Source organism: Falco punctatus, assembly GCF_963210335.1.
Source record: "Falco punctatus genome assembly, chromosome: 1".
NCBI classification, from domain to species: domain Eukaryota; kingdom Metazoa; phylum Chordata; class Aves; order Falconiformes; family Falconidae; genus Falco; species Falco punctatus.
The window spans coordinates 51,415,291-51,434,661 of record NC_137580.1 but is presented as its reverse complement, the minus strand read 5'-3'; the positions used below and the strand labels follow the sequence as shown (position 1 = coordinate 51,434,661).

Here is a 19,371-nt window from a genome sequence, read left to right as displayed (position 1 = left end):
TTAAAAACGCAGATAAAAAAATTATACAGAAATATTTTGACAAGTGTGTGTACACAACAATTTCAGGTTTGCTTCTTTCTTCACAGAAGGCTCAGTTTCAGACACAAGGATTTTGAATTAATTATACATATATGAAATATGGGGATGGATGAATGAATAATGAATAGATGAATGAGTAAATGACTGATCACCTTTAGTGTAACTTTGAACCCATGAATAATGAATAAGGATGGAAATGCAGTTTGACAACTCAAGTTCACTTATAAGGAGACAGAAGAATGTATTTTTTAATTGCAGTTGAATTCAAAGGCAAAAGAGGTGCCAATGATAACAGAAACAAACTTTTGTCAACCCCTTCAAATAACAGGGCATTTATACGATATGTTCCGTATATTCCATGAATCATATAATTTATGGTCAAGACTGCAAAATAAGATACTATTTGCATATTACTAAATACAAAGCCATACAGTAAGCATGCCCAAATACAAGGGATGGAACACACCCTTCCTGTGAAGACTGAGAGCTGGAGTTGTTCAGCCTGGAGAAGAGAAGGCTCCAGGGAGACCTTATTACAGCCTGTCAATACTTAAAGGGGGCTTATAAGAAACATAGGGTCAAATTTTTTAGCAAGGCCTGTTGCAATAGGACAAGGGATAATGGCTTTTAACTTTAAAAGGGTAGATTTAGACTAGATACAAGGAAAAAAAATTACAATAAGCGTGATGAAACACTAGAACATGTTTCCCAGAGAGGTGGCAGACACCTCACCACTGGAAACATTCAAGGTCAGATTGGATGGGGTTCTAATCTAGTTGAAGATGTCCTTGCTCACTGCAGGGAGGTTGGACTATATAACCTTTAAAGGTCCCTTCCAACCCAAACTGTTCTATGGTTCTGTGCAATGATCTTCAGCTTTATCATTCAGCATCTACTCAACACTATACAATAAATAAACTGTTCTTAACCAACCAAAATATTGCATTACTCAACTGGTACTAATATCTATCCCTAGCTGCCTAAGTTCCTTTCTGCCTCATCAGCTCCAAAATCACAACTCTGCAAACAAATATTTCACATTTGTGAAAACCAAAGCTTGCAAGTAGATCTGACTTCAGTGTGACACAGAAGGTGATTTCGGTAGAAGTTGGATCAACTAAATTATGAACTAGTTACAAATTAATATCCACTGGCAATTCTTGAAGCCTTTTATTATACCAAACAGAGTACTGTAAAGCACTGCTTGACACTGTACTGTTTGACACAACATCAACAGAGTGTCAATCTACTTTGGTTATGATGAATCCACCACTGTAGGTCTGAATGTTTGCTGCTGATTCCACCTGAAACATCCAAAGTACACAAAGAATTACCAATGCTGTAAATGCACTATTAGTCCATTACTTGAAAGCACTGACTTCTAAATTCCATATTTAGTTCAGGCTAATTGCTAACTAGTGTTGTCTTGGTCCTAAGTATTACAAATCAAGGGAATAATCTGAAAATGTACCTGATTACCTGCAACTCCAAAGGCATTTTTCATGCAATGGGTTTTTTTAGGCCCAGTAGGGATAAAAAATATCATTACTTTTACCACTGTTTTTCCTCTGAGACTGGTAACTGCTATTCTAGAAATGAACAGCTACTTCTTCAGGGACAAGGCAGCTCAAACCAGCTATGAAACGCTAAAGAAGCATGTACGGTCTGCTTTTGAAGATTTTCACAGCGAGGTCAATGATACTCTCAGGTGCTCCAAACTAGGCTTCAAACTCCTTGCTGTGGCCTCCCAGCTCACTACCTCCTGTCTATGAGTTGTTTGTCTCTGTCATGCCTTTTTTACAGTACTACAAAATACATCCCACTGCTGCTTTCATAAACATTAGCTGGAAACCACTTTATGGCCATCCTCTAGCCAGACAGAACCCATGGGACTGTGTGAAGTCTGCAGCCGTGAAGGTGTCCTGGTTTCAGCAGGGATACAGTTAATTTTCTTCTTAGTAGCTGGTGCAGTGCTGTGTTCTGGATTTGGTGTGAGAACAATGTTGATGGCACGCTGATGGTTTTAGTTGTTGCTGGGTAATGCTTATACTAAATCAAGGACTTTTCAGTTTCTCAGGCCCTGTGAGTGAGAAGGCTGGAGTGGCTTAAGAAATTGGGAGTGGACAAAGCCAGGACAGCTGACCCAAACTGGCCAAAGGGATATTCCATACCATATGATGTCATGCTGAGTGTATAAACTGGGGGAAGAAGAATGAAGGTGAGGAACATCCGGCATTATGGCATTTGTCTTCCCAAGTAACTGTTACACGTGCTGGAGGCCTGCTTTCCTGGAGATGGCTGAACACCTGCCTGCCCATGAAAAGCAGTGAATGAATTCCTTGTTTTGCTTTACTTGCATGAGCGGCTTTTGCTTTACCTATTAAATTGTTCTTACGTCAACCCTTGAGTTTCACGTTCGTTTCTGATTCTCCTCCCCATCCCTCTGGCTAAGAGGGGAGTGAGCAAGCAGCTGTGTGGTGCTTGGCTGCTGGCTGGGGTTAAACTATGACAGAAGGTGTGAGAAATATAGCAGAGCTGTATTGCTCCATAGTCCTTTTTCCCTGCCTTGAATTGGCTGTGTAGAAGTCAGATGGTAAATTTTGAGTGAGATGATAAAAGTGTTCACATTAATACAGAATTTAGAAGTGTTAAGATTCTAAAAGAGGAAGGAGGTAGCAGACTGCAACAGCCAAAAGAAAGAAACTATACTTCTGTGATCAACATAAGGTTTACTGCAGTACTCCTGTATCCTAACGATACCATGTGAACTAACAAATTTCCTTAACAATATTTTCATTTCCTTATTGGGAAAAGCCCAAAGCATTTGGCTTTTTATAACTACTGTTCCAACATACAACTAGGACAACAACAGGTATGCCAGATGGCACATAAGAAACTGAAACAATGAGGCTTAGAGAAGCCAGCTTTCAAATTATAAAATAAGACTCTAACAAAAACATAAGGCAATATTCATACCAAACGAGTATTCAGTACTTCTTGTAACATATGGGCTTAGCCCATGCTCCACTGTACTCTGAAGTAATGGTACAAAAAGACAGAAAAAAACCAACCTAAATTTTGGAGGTCAGGGCATTAGGTATTGAAGCCAAAGCTTAAATGCCTCTATTAAAGGATTAAGGCATTCTTGTATGAGTTACTAAATTATTAAAGAGTGCCACAACATACCCACTTGCTGCATTCTTGCCCAGTCACTTGCTCTCACTTTCAATGACTGGGTGATAGACCTGATAAACATTTATTTTTATCATCTACAACCACAATGTGTTGCTCTCACATAAGAGTGGAATTATTTCTGAATGAACACATTGAGACAGTATTTTCCATTCCTCAGGATACAAGTGTAGAAAACATAGGAAAGAGGTACAAACCCAGATTTTTGTCCAGATTTTTCCTAACACTGATATTGCAATCATTTGTGAAACTATTTTTTATCTACCAATTTTAACTACCAATGACACCTGCTTCTTCTGCATAGTTCTTATAGCAGTGCACCACATATCTCTAACACAATTATCATTGTAATGTTCTTCTTATACACAAAAGTAGTATTACCCATATTTTACAAGTGGGAAAGAGAAGGGGAGAAAAGTTAAAGAACACAAAACGGTATGATGGAACTCCTGCTAGCAGAGAAGAAAGAAGCCTCCAAACCCCCGTACTGGCATTGGCCCCGCTCACTTTAAGGATTAACTTCAGACTGGGGCTGTGAGTCTTTTAAAAGATATCCACCAGAATCATGGCTCCCTTTCAGTAAGTTCCATACAAATAAACTCAGCCCCTATCCAGTTATCTCTGGATGTAAGAACCCATTTCTGGGTTTTCAGTAACATTAGGAGACATCCAAGAACTAAATCTTGCTCAGCCAAAGTACACAGTGAAGAGCCTTCAGTATTTTGAAAACCTTACTAAGAAAACCACAGGATATAAGGGAGTCTTGCAATCATGCATATGTCAAGACCCAGAACCACCGGAAGAAAAAAAGGTGAGACACAAAATCAGTTCGGTAACTAAGGCGCAAAAATTAAAACAAAGCCAAAACTATTAAGCTTGAAATACAACGTCCTGATAAAAGCAGGCAAGAGTAGAGAGATGCATTGTGACACTACACCTTATACCTTTTTTATCTGATTCTTATTCATATAGATAGAAAACTATCATTCCTTAATTACTAAAGACCTAGGGTTTGACCTCCGTACAGAAAGTTTCCACTTACCTTATTCAAAATTTCATCTTTCACTGAGTCTTCATAAATGCAAATTTTGTCTTGTAAAGATTTCTTCAAACTATCTATCTTATTTCTATTCCTGGATCCTGTTTTTTTCATTTTAGAATGCTGCTGTAAAAAGATGAGCACAAAATGCTTCATTTATAAGAGGCACATGAGGATGCTAACATTAAGATTAGTACCTGCTATTATTGGCAGATCCACCGATTAATGAAACACTAGGCAAGGATGACTTTCACTGAGAAAACATTTCTGAAACAAAGGTGCTGCCTATTCATTCTGAAGATTCCTTTCAGACATTCAGACAAAGTTGGAAATTTCTTCTAAATTTATTTCAAGTAGATTTATATATTCCTCCTTTCCATGAGAACTGTTAGCACATAAATTTGATTTTAAGCAAGCTTTAGCAGTCATAATAAGAGAAGATTTCAACTGATACATTGTCTCCTAAGCATGGTTAAAAATGAACAAAGAATATTAATTTAAGAACTACATTGTTTTCAAGACACAGTATATGAATCACAAATGAACCATGATAGTATTAAGGGGCACTGTTCCATGTAATCAAATTATTCTTGACCTTTATATTTCTTTACAAGAATATCAACTAAGTATAAGGTACTCTTGGGGAAATGATAACATCTGTTCAACTATAAGGCTCTGCAAAGTCATTTCCCTTCCATAATACTTTAGAAATTAGTATGGTTTTGAACTAGGTTAATTCCTAGCACAATTAACCCAAGTTAGTTTACACATTTAGAACATACAACCAAACCAAAACAAAGCAAGGCAAAGTCCTTTTCATGATGGTATCACATACAATTCATACAGAAAACACTGTTCCTCCCCCCGCCATTTAAGAACTGAAAATAATTTATGATTCCACAGGTTTTACATTTTACAGAAGGAATTCTTCAACCTTCACAGAGTTCTTTTAAAAGAAGTGCTAGATTTGACAGACAGACAGACCTCTTGTTGGGAGTGTGTCTCTAAGTAAGTATGCCTCCTCATCTATGTATTTAGATTTAGAAAAAAAAAAACCCACAAACAAAGACAAAACCCAACCCTCTGTACAGGCCCAGCTCTTTTGGAAAGAAGAAACAGAAAGCAAGCCCAAATTCTTGCTAAGAAAGACCAGCTAATTCAGGAACTTTACTTTTCTAAATGGAGAAGACAAGGGAGGACATTCTCCTACAGAAACTCCCTACATCTTTCCTTGATTTAGTGTCAAATTTAGTAATGGGCAGGGGCTGCCAAAGAAATCTTAATAGAGGCTGTAAAGGACCCAACTTGTTCCTAATATTCAGAGCCATGCTCAGCACCAAATTTTAGTGTTTCGGTGGACTCTCCTTCCTCAGAGATGCAGCCCCTTTTGGCCACCCAACTGCTTCTTTATAACTCTGCCTTCTTGGGAAAGCCGGAGGATACACAAGCAGCAGAAATATGCAGAGTATATGTGGAAAAAAATGTATTTACCCAACTGTTGCCCAAACAATTATCTTTAAGGTCTGCTGACCCACACAGACAGGAGAAGTGTGCACCACTGTTGCACCTCTGAAGAAGCCTTGGACCCCTATCTGCAGCCAAAGCCAACAACCTGCATATACACCCATGAACCCCTTGCACAACTCCACACTGATCTCGCATTGTTCCCACCTGTTTATTGGTCATTGCTAAATTCTGATCGACTTTCAGCATCTCTGCATCCTTGTGTTCCACCTTGAAAGCCTGAAGCAATGTTCTTGCTCTTATCTTGGGCCAAGCCAAGCTGTTGTCCACCTGAGAGAAGCAGCAGTGCAACTCTTGCCTCATCCTAAGCAATTCCTCTTCTGATAGTGACAGGGGTAAACTTAGAAGCTGCCTGTTAAAAAAAACAAAAGCCATTTGCTGTTCACTGATATAGGCAATATTGTATAAAATGTAAGAAACAGGACACAAATACTTCACATGACCATGATCGTTCTTTTTTTGTCTTATTCATACATCAGTTAATGATTCCACACAGGACTGCTCAACATGTTCAAAATATCCTTGAGCATATTTAAATTTCTGCATACAGAACTTCTGGACTACAAAACTCCATTTTCAAGGGGAAACAGGTTTTGAATATTTTAAAAATAAATAACTAATTTTGAGCGCATTCCCTAACACAGAATCCTTCCGCCTCTTCAGACAATACAATACCTGAACTTAGGGTGGAAACTGAGATTAAAGCAACTCGTAAAGCCTCCCTGTGACATTTCCCAGCACTTAGCAGTCACAGCTACTGAGAGGGGAAAAAACACAAAACTGAGAGGGGGAAAAACACAAAATGAAGAAGTCTCTCTTTATAACAAACTCATATGACAAACCCTCCCATCACCAAGTCACAACCGTTCCAGCAGTTCTTTCTAAAAAAGCTTTAAGCACGCTGAACAACACTGAATATTATTTAGCAGTAATTTGAATCACTTAAAGTTCCCATTTTGTAGAAGGAAAGTTCTTAACACAGAAATCTGGGAACTGATCCTCAGATCAAGCTGAAGCTGACTAACCTTAGACTACATTCATCTACTTGGATGATGAAAAGGTTGAGATAATTGATGCCTTCTTTGCCTCAGTCTTTTATAGTAAGACCAGCTACCCTCTGGGTACTGAGCCCCCCGAGCTGGAAGACAGTGAAGAGAAGCAGAAAGATGTCCCCAAAGTCCAGAAGAAAATGGTTAGTGACCTGCTGCTCCACTTAGATGTGCACAAACCTATGGGTCCAGACGGGATCCACCCAAGCGGACTGAGGGAGCCAGCTGAAGTGCTCACCAAGCCACTCTCCACCATTTACCAACAGTCATGGCTAACCCAAGGGGGTCCCAGAAGACTGGAGGTTAGCAAACACGACACCCATCTACAAGGTGGGCCATAAGGAGGATCCAGGGAACTACAGGCCTGTCAGCCTGACCTCAGTGCCAGGGGACGTTATGGAGCAAGTCATCCTGAGCGCCATCACGCAGCACGTGTAGGATAACCTGGGGATCAGGCCCAGCCAGCGTGGGCATATGAAAGGCAGGTCCTGCTTTAATGAACCTGATCTCCTTCTACGACAAGATGACCCACTTAGCGGATGAGGGAAAGGCTGTGAATGTTGTCTACCTGGACCTTCTTAAAGCCTTTGACACCGTCCCCCACAGCATTCTCCTCGAGAAACTGGCTGCTCATGGCTCAGATGGGCGGACTCTATGCTGGGTAAAAACTGGCTGGACGGCCAAGTCCAAAGAGTGGTGGTGAATGGAGTTACAGCCAGCTGGTGTTCCCCAGGGCTCAGTACTGCGGTCATTGCTGTTATATGTCTTTATCAATGATGCGGACAAGGGGATCGAGTGCACCCTCAGTCAGTTTGCAGATGGCATCAATCTGGGCAAGAGTGCTGATGAGTGACTGAGGGCAGGAAGGCACTGCAGAAGGATCATGCAGCATGTATATATCCATATATACAGAAATATGTAAGTAAATACACTACACCAAAACCCAGTTTTATCATGTCTATGTTTATAAAGGACTTTAAGCATAAAAGACCTTCACAAACATTTTGGACTAACTCATGGTCTCTTTGATAAGCAAGAAAAATGAAAAGCTATCATTCAAAATAATTACTTGTGAAAACTAGATAGCAGATGAGAATGTAAACATGGAAGATGGCATATGTCATCAAAATATCAAAACAGACAGTGGACTGAACAAAGACAGTGACAGATTTTAAGGGGCTTCTGAGAGGACAATTGTATAAATGATGCATTTTTTTGTATTCTTTTCCAGTAAAATACTGGAAAATATATAAACGCTTACTGTTGCAGTAAATAAAGACAGCATCAAACAAACACAACAGGCAACTCTGCAGGCTGGAACACAATTATCACAGAATTGTAAGTCAGAAACAGGAAAGATCTGCTGGGTTGTACAATCTACTTCCCTGATCCTGCAGGTCTGCTCTCAACAATGTAAATAAGAGATAAGACAAGCTAGAAAATACATTGCAATGGCTTACAGAAAAGAATTTAAAATTATGAATAAAATACAAAGTCCTTGCAATTAGAATGAAAAGACACACATGGATATTTTTTTCTTGAATAAAGCAAACATGATGGGCAAGGTTTCTTTCTATATTCCTGTTATACGGTTTTACACCATGCAGCAGGCAAACTTAAAAGATACTGTCTCAACAAAACAGCCGATGCAAATCTATTTTGTTGTATAAAGGTATGAAGGAGAAACCATGACTAATGCTCCCCCCTGTTCCATCTCTCATGCCTAGTGTATTTGTTCCATGGGCAGAAAGCCTCGGGTTTGTCTGTTCCAGTTGCTTCCCCTAAAACTACAGTTTTGACAACAGACTATTTTTTTCATGTTCCCATGTCTCTAACAATATCTGTCCTTAAACTAGACATTGTATAGGAAATGTAGTATTGTAAATATTCAGGTAATACAACAACTAGGCATAAAAAGACTTAAAAGCATTGAAGAACTGCTAGGGAACAGTGATTATTTCTCAGGGACATTGCCGCCCAGTCTGAGAGGCACTACGCATGACGACTCCCATCTGCAGCCACGGCCTCTCCCTGCACAAGGTCTCACAATGGTGGCAAGGCCAACACCTGCCTTCCCACCTCCCTAGGGTCACGTCACAGCAGGCAGCAGTAGCCATTAAGGCACACCTGGGGCCAACTCTGTAACATTGCCTGTGCTGTGATGCCTCCTATGGCTAAAGGCCTCAGTGCCATGGGCACTTCAGCAGGCCAGGTCAGCCATGTCTGATGCATGGAGCCCATCAGCTGGAGAGGCAGGCTACTGTGCTGTGTATTTATGGAGTATTTGGAAATACTATGGCAGAGCCTAAAACAAACTCAATGAGTAAGGCTTGACTTGTGGCTCGGAGTAATATACTGAGATTGGACATGGGGCCAATCAGGCCTGACATACTAAATGACACTTCCAAAGTGCCAGACTTCTGAGAACAGACCGAGGATAACAATGAAAGATGTGCACGTAAAACCTGACATGGAGTAAACAGAGTATAAAAATACCACTCCACATTTTTGGTTTCACAACCAATGTTTCCTGGAATTTCTACCGCAATGCTCACCCACCAGTGCTGCAGGTGCTGAGTGATCACAAAAAAACCCCAAACCCAACAAAACAAACCAACAAATAAACAATTAATCAATTCCCAAGGGCCCGACAGAGTACTGATTGTGGTCATTTAGAATTAGACCTGGACAGGTCTGAAAATTCTTAGTTCATCTCTACTTGCAATAATAACCAAGAAAAGGGTGCAGAGAGATACTTGCATGAATACTGATTGTTCCCAGCTCCTTATTTTTTTTTGTTCCAAAATGCTCGCTTCCAGTTCTTGGCTTAGCTTCTGTGTGGTGAGCTGAAGCAGCTCATCAGCAGCCACACTCTTGTCATGCTCTTCCCTTTCAAGCTGTTCATGTTTAACAACCATCTCTTTTTTATGCTCCTCCACAGCTTCTAACAGGAACATCTTTGGCACATTGAGCCTGACCAGTTCTTGCACAAATACTCCACACTGAACACGTTTAAGCTCTTCAACAGCTTTCTCTGTTAGACTAAACAGAAGCTCTTTCAGCTCTTCACTGGCTTCATTGTCAAGTTTTTCAGTAAGTTCTTCAAATTCAATGGTGTGATCCCTCAGAAGATTTTTCCAGTGGCTCAGGTAGTGAGTGACCTCTTTAGTACTTTTGAAGGGGTCTCCAAGTGACAGCTGCTCCTTCCAGTGCTCTTTCTGCTGATCCATTTGCCAAAAGGAGGAACAAAGTTAAGAGAAGGAACATCTCAAATTCAAGCTCTTTAAATACGTATTTCATAGCAACACAAAATTTCAAACTTTTGTTTTTCAGTGTTCTCGAAATTGCTTTCCAGTGTCCAAAGACTTACCTAGTCCTTAATATGATGACTTTGCGTACATCTAAAAAGCCTGTGATAATTCAGATTATTGTTAGATAGAAGGGCTAATGCAGGTCTGTGATAATTTGGATTGTTCCTACATAGAAGGGCTAACACCTAAATAAATGCACGATCTTGTGGTCTGACATAAACCCAGCTGGCTGAATTACAACAATCTGGGAGCATTCCAGAGGTCAATCTGGATCAAATAATGGTGTGGGGGGTAGGGGTGGGTGGGGGGATGCTGTTTATTTTTTTAATTTTATTTTCCCCATCCTGCAGCATGCAGCAATGTAATTTGAAAACTAAATCAAAGCTACCTATGCTGAGAACAACCACAACAGTGTTCAGACAGCACCAAGATGGCGGGCAGTGTTGATCTGCCCAAGGACAGGAAGGCTCTGCAAAGGGATCTGGATCAGCTCAATTGATGGGTAAAGGCCAACTCTATGACGCTCAACAAGGAGAAGCAACAGGGCCTGAACTTGGGTCACAACAACCCCACGCAATGCTACAGGCTTGGGGAACAGTAGCTGGAAATCTTCCTAGAGGAAAAGGCCCTGGGGGTGCTATTTGACAGCTGGCTGAACATGAGCTGGCAGTGTGCCCAGATGGCCAAGAAGGTCAACAGTATTTTGGCTGGTACGCCAAATAGTATGGCCAGCAGGACAAAGGCAGTGATCATCCCCCTGTACTCAGCACTGATGAGGCTGTACCTCAAATACTGTGTTCAGTTTTGGGCCCCGCACAACAAGACAGACATTGCAGTGATGGAACATGTCCAGAGAAGGACAACAAAGCTGAAGGAGAGTCCAGAGAAAAAGTTTTCTGAGGAGCAACTGAGGAAACCGGGGTTGTTGAGCCTGGAGAAAAGAAGGCTTGGGGACGGGACTGCGTTGCTGTCTACAACTACCTGAAAGGCAGTAACAGGCAGGTGGAGGTCAGTCTCTTCTCCCAAATAACAAGTGATAGGACAAGAGGAAGTGGCCTCAAATTGTGCCAGCAGAGGTTTAGACTGGATATTAGGAAAAAAATTCTTCACCAAAAAGGTGGTCAAGCATTGGAACAGGCTGCCCAGAGAGGAGGTGGAAACACCATCCCTGGAGGTGTTTAAAAAGATGTGCAGATGTGGGGCTTGGGACATGTTTAGTGGTGGACTTGACAGTACTAGGTTAATGGTTGGATTTGATGATCTTAAAGGTCTTTTCCATGTAAATGATTCTATGAAATGAAGTCTCCATCATTATACCTGCTAGCTGTCATTGCACTGATACCTATTAAAGAGCAGAAAACACTGAAACACATATTCTGGAAAAAATAAAATCAATCTCAGCTAACTTTGGTCATCTAAAAAAATATCACCTAATCCAAGATAAGTTTCTTCTTAATCCTTTAGGCCGAGAAAGATAGGGACATTTGGATAACAACTCCCATTTACCTCAGATCACTTGCAAATCATCTTCCATTATGAGATGATTTGGATCTCCTGAAGTTAGTCTTGATTTTTAGATGGCTGAGGTGAGGTGACACGAGTCCTCACACAAGCAACCACAGGTACAGCATCTTTTAAACAGTTTTGTAGCTGAATTTTAACTGTGCTGTATAAGTAATACAAGTCACACATAGCCCAGAAACCCATAGAAAACAACTGTCGCAGATCTGTGCCATGTCCCTCACTGATTCCAGAACCTCAGTTGGTGTTTGCCTTTCTGCACATTACAGAGTCTTGTCATAACTTCCTAGGACAGGTTAGACTAAGCCAAGGGTCTTCACAAATTTCTCCAGTTATGTTACTTTCTTGCAGGTTCTTCTAGAAGAACAGCTATTAACTACAACACAATTAATACAGCACATGGCAATACATAGCTAAACCCAAAATACACTTATTTTCCATCTGTGCTCCTGGCAGTGTTGACCTGTCGTAAGAACTACACTTTATTTTCCAATTAATTCCTTTATTTTAATTCATGATAAGCCCTGTGAAAATAAATATACTGAAAATAATTACCTTTTGCAGCATTTCCCGCCTTCGTTTGGTAATGAGTTTCTGGTGAAGCTTTTGCTTTTCTTGTTTTAAATCATGATCGAATTTCTGTTTAACAGAATTAATTTCAGCCTCAGCTCGGTCCAGCAGCATTCTCAAATGACTTTCAGGTAGATGACCTGCTCTGTAATAATAGTGTTTGAAGTTTGTTATCCCAAGTTCTTAAGAGCAAAAGGGTATTTGAGGCAATTAGTACCATAATAAGCCTCAACAAAGTAGACACAAAGAGTAATCTTTTTCTTTAAGAGCGATACCTGAGAGGGATCAAATAAACAATTGGATAATAGAAAGAAAATCTGAGAGATGAGTGTAGAATTGAAGCAGTTTTTGAAGGTAGAGTGAAGGTGTACGAAGGAACAGGAAGAAGGAAGGAAGGGAAGGCAAATACAAAACTGATTACGTATCAGTTATTAATGTAAGCAATATTCAAATGAGATATTTTAAACCTTATATATTATTCATAATATTTACATTTTTCATTTAATGCCCCTGGAATGCAATTCTAGATGTCTTTTATAACTCAATTGCCTCATTAGAAACAATTTTCTCTTGAAAGGATGTAATCTAATCAAGTAAAAACAATTAAAAATTATTTTAAAGATACAAAACAATCATACCTCTTAGAAGATTTATATTCAGTTTTCCTATTAAATTTTTATCATCAAAAGAATTATAAAGATTTTAAACTAATATGAAATACAATAATGTAACAGAGCAACTTCTCAGTCTTAAGCCCACAGTGATTTCAAATCAAAGTTCAAGACTACGATCTACCTCCAGTTACTACAGTATTTCAAAGGGTAAGCAAGATCCCAGCCATGCCTGCAAAAGTCAAAAACCCCTCCCTCTCCACAAACTTAAATTGAATTAAAAAAGTTACCTGCTATTATATTTACACCAGAAATTCCCCAAATCTCTCTCATACAACAGAACAGAAAAAGAACATCTTAATACAGACCAGGCTGCTGGGCACTTGTGAGTTATACATTCTAATATTAAGCACAGTGGACTTCCAAAACATGGGGTTGCAAAGGTCAACACGGAACTCTGAGTAGGAAGCACCAATTCCTGACCTAAATCTAGATGTTATCCAAACACCATCTGGTTTATTTTTCAAATCCCCATTTTTTAGAAAACATGAACATTACACACAGAGCCTGGATTCAGACAAATCCAGGGCTTCCAAGTCCCTGTTTCAGCATGATACCTGGCACAACTCATAAACCAGAGCAGCAGCTAAATGTTGCAAGCTCTTCTCCAGAAAGGCCAGTCTCATTCTGGTTTATCAGGATTTGGTGATACTGTAACAGCTTCATTCCAAAGATAATCCTCAAAATAAAAGCTAAAAGAAATAGAACAGAAGACTGATGTATTAGCAGCCCCTACACTGTAACCATGGTGGCCAGATTTCACAGTTCACACCTCTCCATCTACTGCTCAAGCATGCACAAGCATCTGAGCAAGCCACCACACTTCATCCCCTGCATAATGAGCATGCTGGGTAGAAACTCAGATCTGCTATAATCACAGAGTTATGTCAACCAGAGCACATCTCCTTCTGCAGAGCTTTTCCAATATCTATCTGTTGCACTTTAATCTTCTGCAAAGAAGATTAAAGTACTTCTCAGTACCTTGAGAGCAACCCACCAAGCATCATTCTTGTATCTGTTGACCATGTAATTTTTGTCTTGAAAGCAATCAATGTTAAATTTCAGTGTTATGTCAAAAAAACCTAACAGCCCCAAGTTTCCAGCCCGTATTTGGTAACTCTAAGTCTCTCCTTGCTTTTTGATCAAACTCAAGGCAAAAGATCAGCAAATAAAAGGAAGAGTTATTGCAGTGAGGACACAAGGCAAGATAATAACCAAGATACTATTTTTAACACCTTCATCCCGTCTTGTACTGAGGAAATAAACCCAGGCTTGCTGCATCCAATTAAAACCTCTGTCCAGAGGAGTGAAAACGGTGTGCAATAGAAAAAGATAGATGTGCTGGAACCACCCAGCAAAAAAAAAGTTTAAGAAAAGCCATGCAACATAGCATGACTGGAAGATGATACATACCTACCTATTCCTAGGATGGGGAAGAACAAAAACAAAAAAAAAAAAAAAGGGAAAAAAAGAAGTCTACATTATTCCAGTTTCAGATTGTTAGTTTATTTAAGGATCCACTATGCCCAGAGCTCAAACTGTAGGTGATGCAGTATCATAAAACCTATCTATTTATTTATTTGGAATTCCAGATAAAAAAACTAATGGGCAAAACGCCTACCACCAGAGAAGTCTATTTGAGTTTCTGTGGCAATTGATATTAATTGGTATTATGGTAATTCCTAGAAGGCTCAATCCCAGCAGGAGACCTTAATTTCTGCTTTCATATAAATACAGTATAAAAAAAACCCCACCAGTATTAGAATTAAAAGATGTCCTGTTCCCAAAGGACTCTGAACTGAAGTACAAAATAAGGGGAGAAAAGAAAGATGCAACAGTATAGACTGTGTGATAAACTGCTTTGTTTAAGCACACCAGACACCTAATCACTGAAGAAATATGCAGGCACATGTTTAACATCTTTGAACAAGGAGAATTTTAATTAAGGAGAATACTGCAGTAACAGCAAGGATGTTTCCAGGGAGATCCTTCCAAGTGCAGTGAGCACCAAGGTACAGACACCAAGTGTGTGGCCAACAGCAGCAGCATCATAGGTCAATCAGAGGCAGACCTTGACTTCTCTGTACTGAATGAAAGCCAGCAAATTTAGGAGAAAATATGGAGCGAGGGCACTAAAAAAGTAGTAGTTTGTATTTGATGCTACAAGAGAACTATCTAAAGGATGCTGGACCCCAGGAAAGGAAGATTGTTTTATGAAAACTAGAGAAGGTATGAGCATCACTAAAGCAAAAGGCAGACAGGTAAGAAGCAGAGAAGTTGTATCGGCCTGGAGATACATGGAGGTCGAAATGCAACACTGTACAGAACCTATACAGAGGGAACCTGCAAGACTGTGCCCATGCTACTCCAGCCACTTCAGGATTTCACCTGCTGAACTGGCATCTTGCTGATGTCCAGATCAGAATTTATGTAAATAATTCAGGGTAATAAATGCCCTACATAGCAACATGCTACAAGCAGAAAAGGTTTTAAGAGATTATTAGAAAACTTTATATTGATATATTACTGCTGGAGGCATTTGCTACCCAACACCAGCTTCCTGAAAAGGCCAGCAGGACACTGTTTGGAAAACTACTTTGCTTATAACAAGGTCCATATAAATGAAGATTACTCAGAAGAATGAGACCAACAAGAGTTTCACTTCAATCTTTTAAGAGAGTCAAGTGGCCACTTTAAAAGCACAGTACGCAAGAAATACTTGAGGTCTTATAAAAACTAAAATTTTGGGAGACATTTATGAAGGAGCTTGAGTTGTCACAAGAACTGGATTGTTTTAAGAGACCAAAAGAAGGAAGGAAACTTCTTGTGAACAAGCAGATACTCGCAAAAGAACAATGCAACATGTTACTGGTGCTGTAGTTCAAAAACATCAAGAATCTCGTGCCTCTGTTGATAGCGGGAACAACCCATGATAAATACTGCCTCAAGTATTGCCCTTTTGCCCGTTATTCTTTAAGGGAAAACAAAGAACCTTAGGTAGACATTCCTGAAATCTGCCATTATGGATTATATCTTAAAACTTGCTTTCCTGCCTTTTGGCACTGCAGTCCACAGACTTGATTTCCAAAAGACACTGAGTACCACAGTCAGTCCTGACAAAAGGGACATTTTATTTAAATACTATATTTAGAAAGCCCAGCTTGAAAACTGGCTGCTCTATTTAATTTAAAATGTTCACAACCCTTCCTAGAATTGGTTTGAGTTTATTTTGCTTTTTTGAACATTTACTTCTGGCCACACAGAATCTTTTTCATGTTAATTTGAAACTGTCTTGCTATCTGATAAATATTAAGCATCCTATTAAAGTTCATTTTTAAGAGACCTCTCCCCTCATCATTTATCTGCTAGTTTATGTATCCCTGAATCTGTTTGTCTGTGATATATCTAAACTACACCTCACCTTTTCTTAGCTTCTCTTCTCCATACAAACAGTTCTGCATTTTAAAATAATTCCATTTATACTGGTAAGTTTAAGGCACGTTATTGAAGCTGGACACAACAGATTACGACAGACCTGTATCTATACTTAGACAAGTAGATTCAATGTTAAAGTGAAAAATAAGTGGATGTTATGGATACAAATTTTAAGTACCAGCCATTCACACCAGACTTCTCTTGCTGCTCAAATTTTAATGCTCCAATTTATAAAGTGATTTGGGGAGTATTTACAGTTAGAAACTGAAATACAAGCCTACCTAGCATAGATTATAACTTTCTCACGGTTTATACTAGGATATTTCAGTTTGCTTGTAGAAAAACCCCTCAAAACAAACTAGAAAATAATCTGAGACACTACATTCTGGAGTCTTATAATCTCAACATGTAAAGAATTAATAAAAACATAAAGAGTTTGGACAACTTTTTCATCCAAGGTATTCCTGGTGCAGCACATGTGGAAAGTTACAGGAAAGTAACTAGTTCTAGTCCTAGAAAGTCAGAAGGGCTGGCTTCTCTACACATGCCATCTCCAAGTATGGGCACATTTCCTTTGTCTGCAGAGTACTATGACCATTGCATACTTGACAAGTTTAATAGACGAGTGCTTGAAACATTATTTTTTCATCTTGGTAATGATGCTTGTTGGTTTGGGAAGTTTTTCGGAAGTACTCTGGGGGCAGGGGGTGAGATCCATGAGGTCGTGGATTAGTAATACTACACATTTCCCTCTGTTTTGTAGTTGATCTGTTTTGTAACTGTTGGCTGCATAAAAGGCATTAAACAGTGATTGGGACCTGTTTTTCCAGCTTGAGAAGTCCCAGTTGTTCACTGCAATGATTTAAGCCATGGATGCAGTCATCATACAGGTGAGTTTCTCACAAAGGCTTTTCACATAACCACAAAATCTCTGTAAACATCCCAAAAAATGTCTCATAATCCAGTTTCAAAGAGAGGTGTGAACTGATGCAAGGGAACTCTTCTGTAAAAGACATCTGAATTATATTTCCTATGCCAAGACATTTATTTTTGAGCCGTACAGCTGAAGAGGTTAACAAAACAGGCAAAGCTGCTCAAGCATACTGGGAGAACCTCTCTCTGACCAACAAATCTTGAGCTTAAACTTCAGGTACCATTCCAACCAGACAGCACGCAAGAAGATCAAAAAGAAGAGCAAGGAAAAGTGTTGTTTTTTTTTTAAAAAAAAAAAGTAAATGACTTTATCATGGCATCAACAAATTTGTTGAGTTTCAACAGATGCAATCTTTTAACAGACTTCCTGCTTCCCAATATTAAATAAATTTAAGTCAATACTATGAAAGAAAAACCACAATGTAAAGACTGGTATTTATACTTGTTCTTTTAATGCATGCTCCACATGTCAGTGACCACAAAAATATAGACGTCTAAAATATATAAATCAAGCTGCATGCACAGGATTAGCAGCAACAGTGCCAGGTTGTTTTCCTTCCCACTAACGTATTTCACTGCACTGGCATGCTCCTCAGTAATGTTTGTATGCCAAACTAAGATATGCCACAGTTCTCTGGTTAGCAGCAACAGGAGTCTCTCAGTGCTCCCCATTACCACATAATTTTAAGAAACTATGTCTCTGGTAAGTCACCATTCTCTCTCTCCACCTTGACTATGTACCCTCACATAAGAGTACTTGAATCAGCTTGGATCTCATACAATACCCAGATAAACTACATGAGGGTATTTCAACAGTCCATTTCCAGGTCTACTTCTTACTTCACCTGATCTTTAGTTGTTAATATGCCTTGCAACAGGTGTGTTCTCTGCTAGTCAAGATCTTCCCTTGCTACATTATTTATAGTCAACTTTTCTTTAGAAAATATTCATGCTTTCCAGCTTGAGACTGTACTTCCAGCTCCTCAAACACATTCAATCACTAGTGAATCACAATTGTTCTTTTCTGTTAAATCCAGATATTCATGCATAAAGAACCCAGACAAAAGGTTTTAACTGGTACATGTTGCAATGGACTTTGATAGCACTTTTCACATTACTGAGGACTAACACAAACAATGGACTTATAAAGACATCGAGACTCTTACATGAGCCTGACTCCCACTGAACTCAGAATTATAAAAAGGTGCTGTATAGAGTGGACACAAAAATAGCAGATACAGACAACAAAGCCTCACCTTAGTGTCTGCTGGGATATTAACTAACAAAATCAGTTAAAATATTTTCTCAGAATTAACTTAAAATATAACAGTTTCATTTAGCTTTCCTGCTAGGTAACACAGACTAAAGGACTTTTGAAGAGTATTCTATTGTCTGTGAGATAATGTAGCCAAGTGGCTGCCAAGAAAACAATTTAGGTATTTACCTTTCCATCTTATTAATGAGACTTGATATCTGGGCTGTTGCTGCATTTATAAGAGCAGAGGCTCGAGAATCCCTTAACTGTATCTTACTTATAAGATATTCTCTGTAAGCAAATCTTCTATTCAGGTGATATTTCTTGCTAGCTTGCAAAAAATCCATTAGCTCTTCAATGTCTCCCTACAGGAAAGAATATGAACAAATATATTCAATTAGATGTAGTGTTAACTTCAGCTAATACCTGTGGGTATCAGACCAAATGTGTTCATTAACAGGGCAAAGTTAAAAAGCTCTTACAAGTGAAAAACAAGCTTGTATCAACTTCACTCTAATGAATGCATCAATTTATTCTTGTTCTTTCAACAAAACACAACAAATACTACATTGAAATTTTGGTCTGAATACCTCAGTATTTCGTGTACTTTCCTGAACAGTTAGTGCACCTCTCGAGAGCCCTGAGTTAAAAGGTCATTTGATCATGTACCAGTGTTAGTAGAACTGTTCCTGCTCAAAGCACTCTTGAACTGGGACCTGAAGACAGCATATGTTCAGTAACAGCACTAAGTAGTATCATGTCATTTTTCCCCCCAGCCCCTCCCTTCATTTTTCTTTACAATCTCTTGTATGATTAAATAAATAAAGGCTAA

General features: G+C 39.2%; 1 protein-coding gene across 1 annotated transcript in view; it reads right to left on the bottom strand.

Annotated features, from left to right (window-relative positions):
- Window positions 1-19,371, bottom strand: part of EVC2 (EvC ciliary complex subunit 2) — a gene marked incomplete at its 5' end in the record, with an annotated part of 80,216 nt that overhangs the window by 18,658 nt on the left and 42,187 nt on the right. The window contains 5 exon segments of the mRNA XM_080373387.1: window positions 4,274-4,396; window positions 5,942-6,142; window positions 9,600-10,061; window positions 12,231-12,390; window positions 18,729-18,904. Coding sequence (XP_080229513.1) covers window positions 4,274-4,396; window positions 5,942-6,142; window positions 9,600-10,061; window positions 12,231-12,390; window positions 18,729-18,904 — 1,122 coding nt within the window.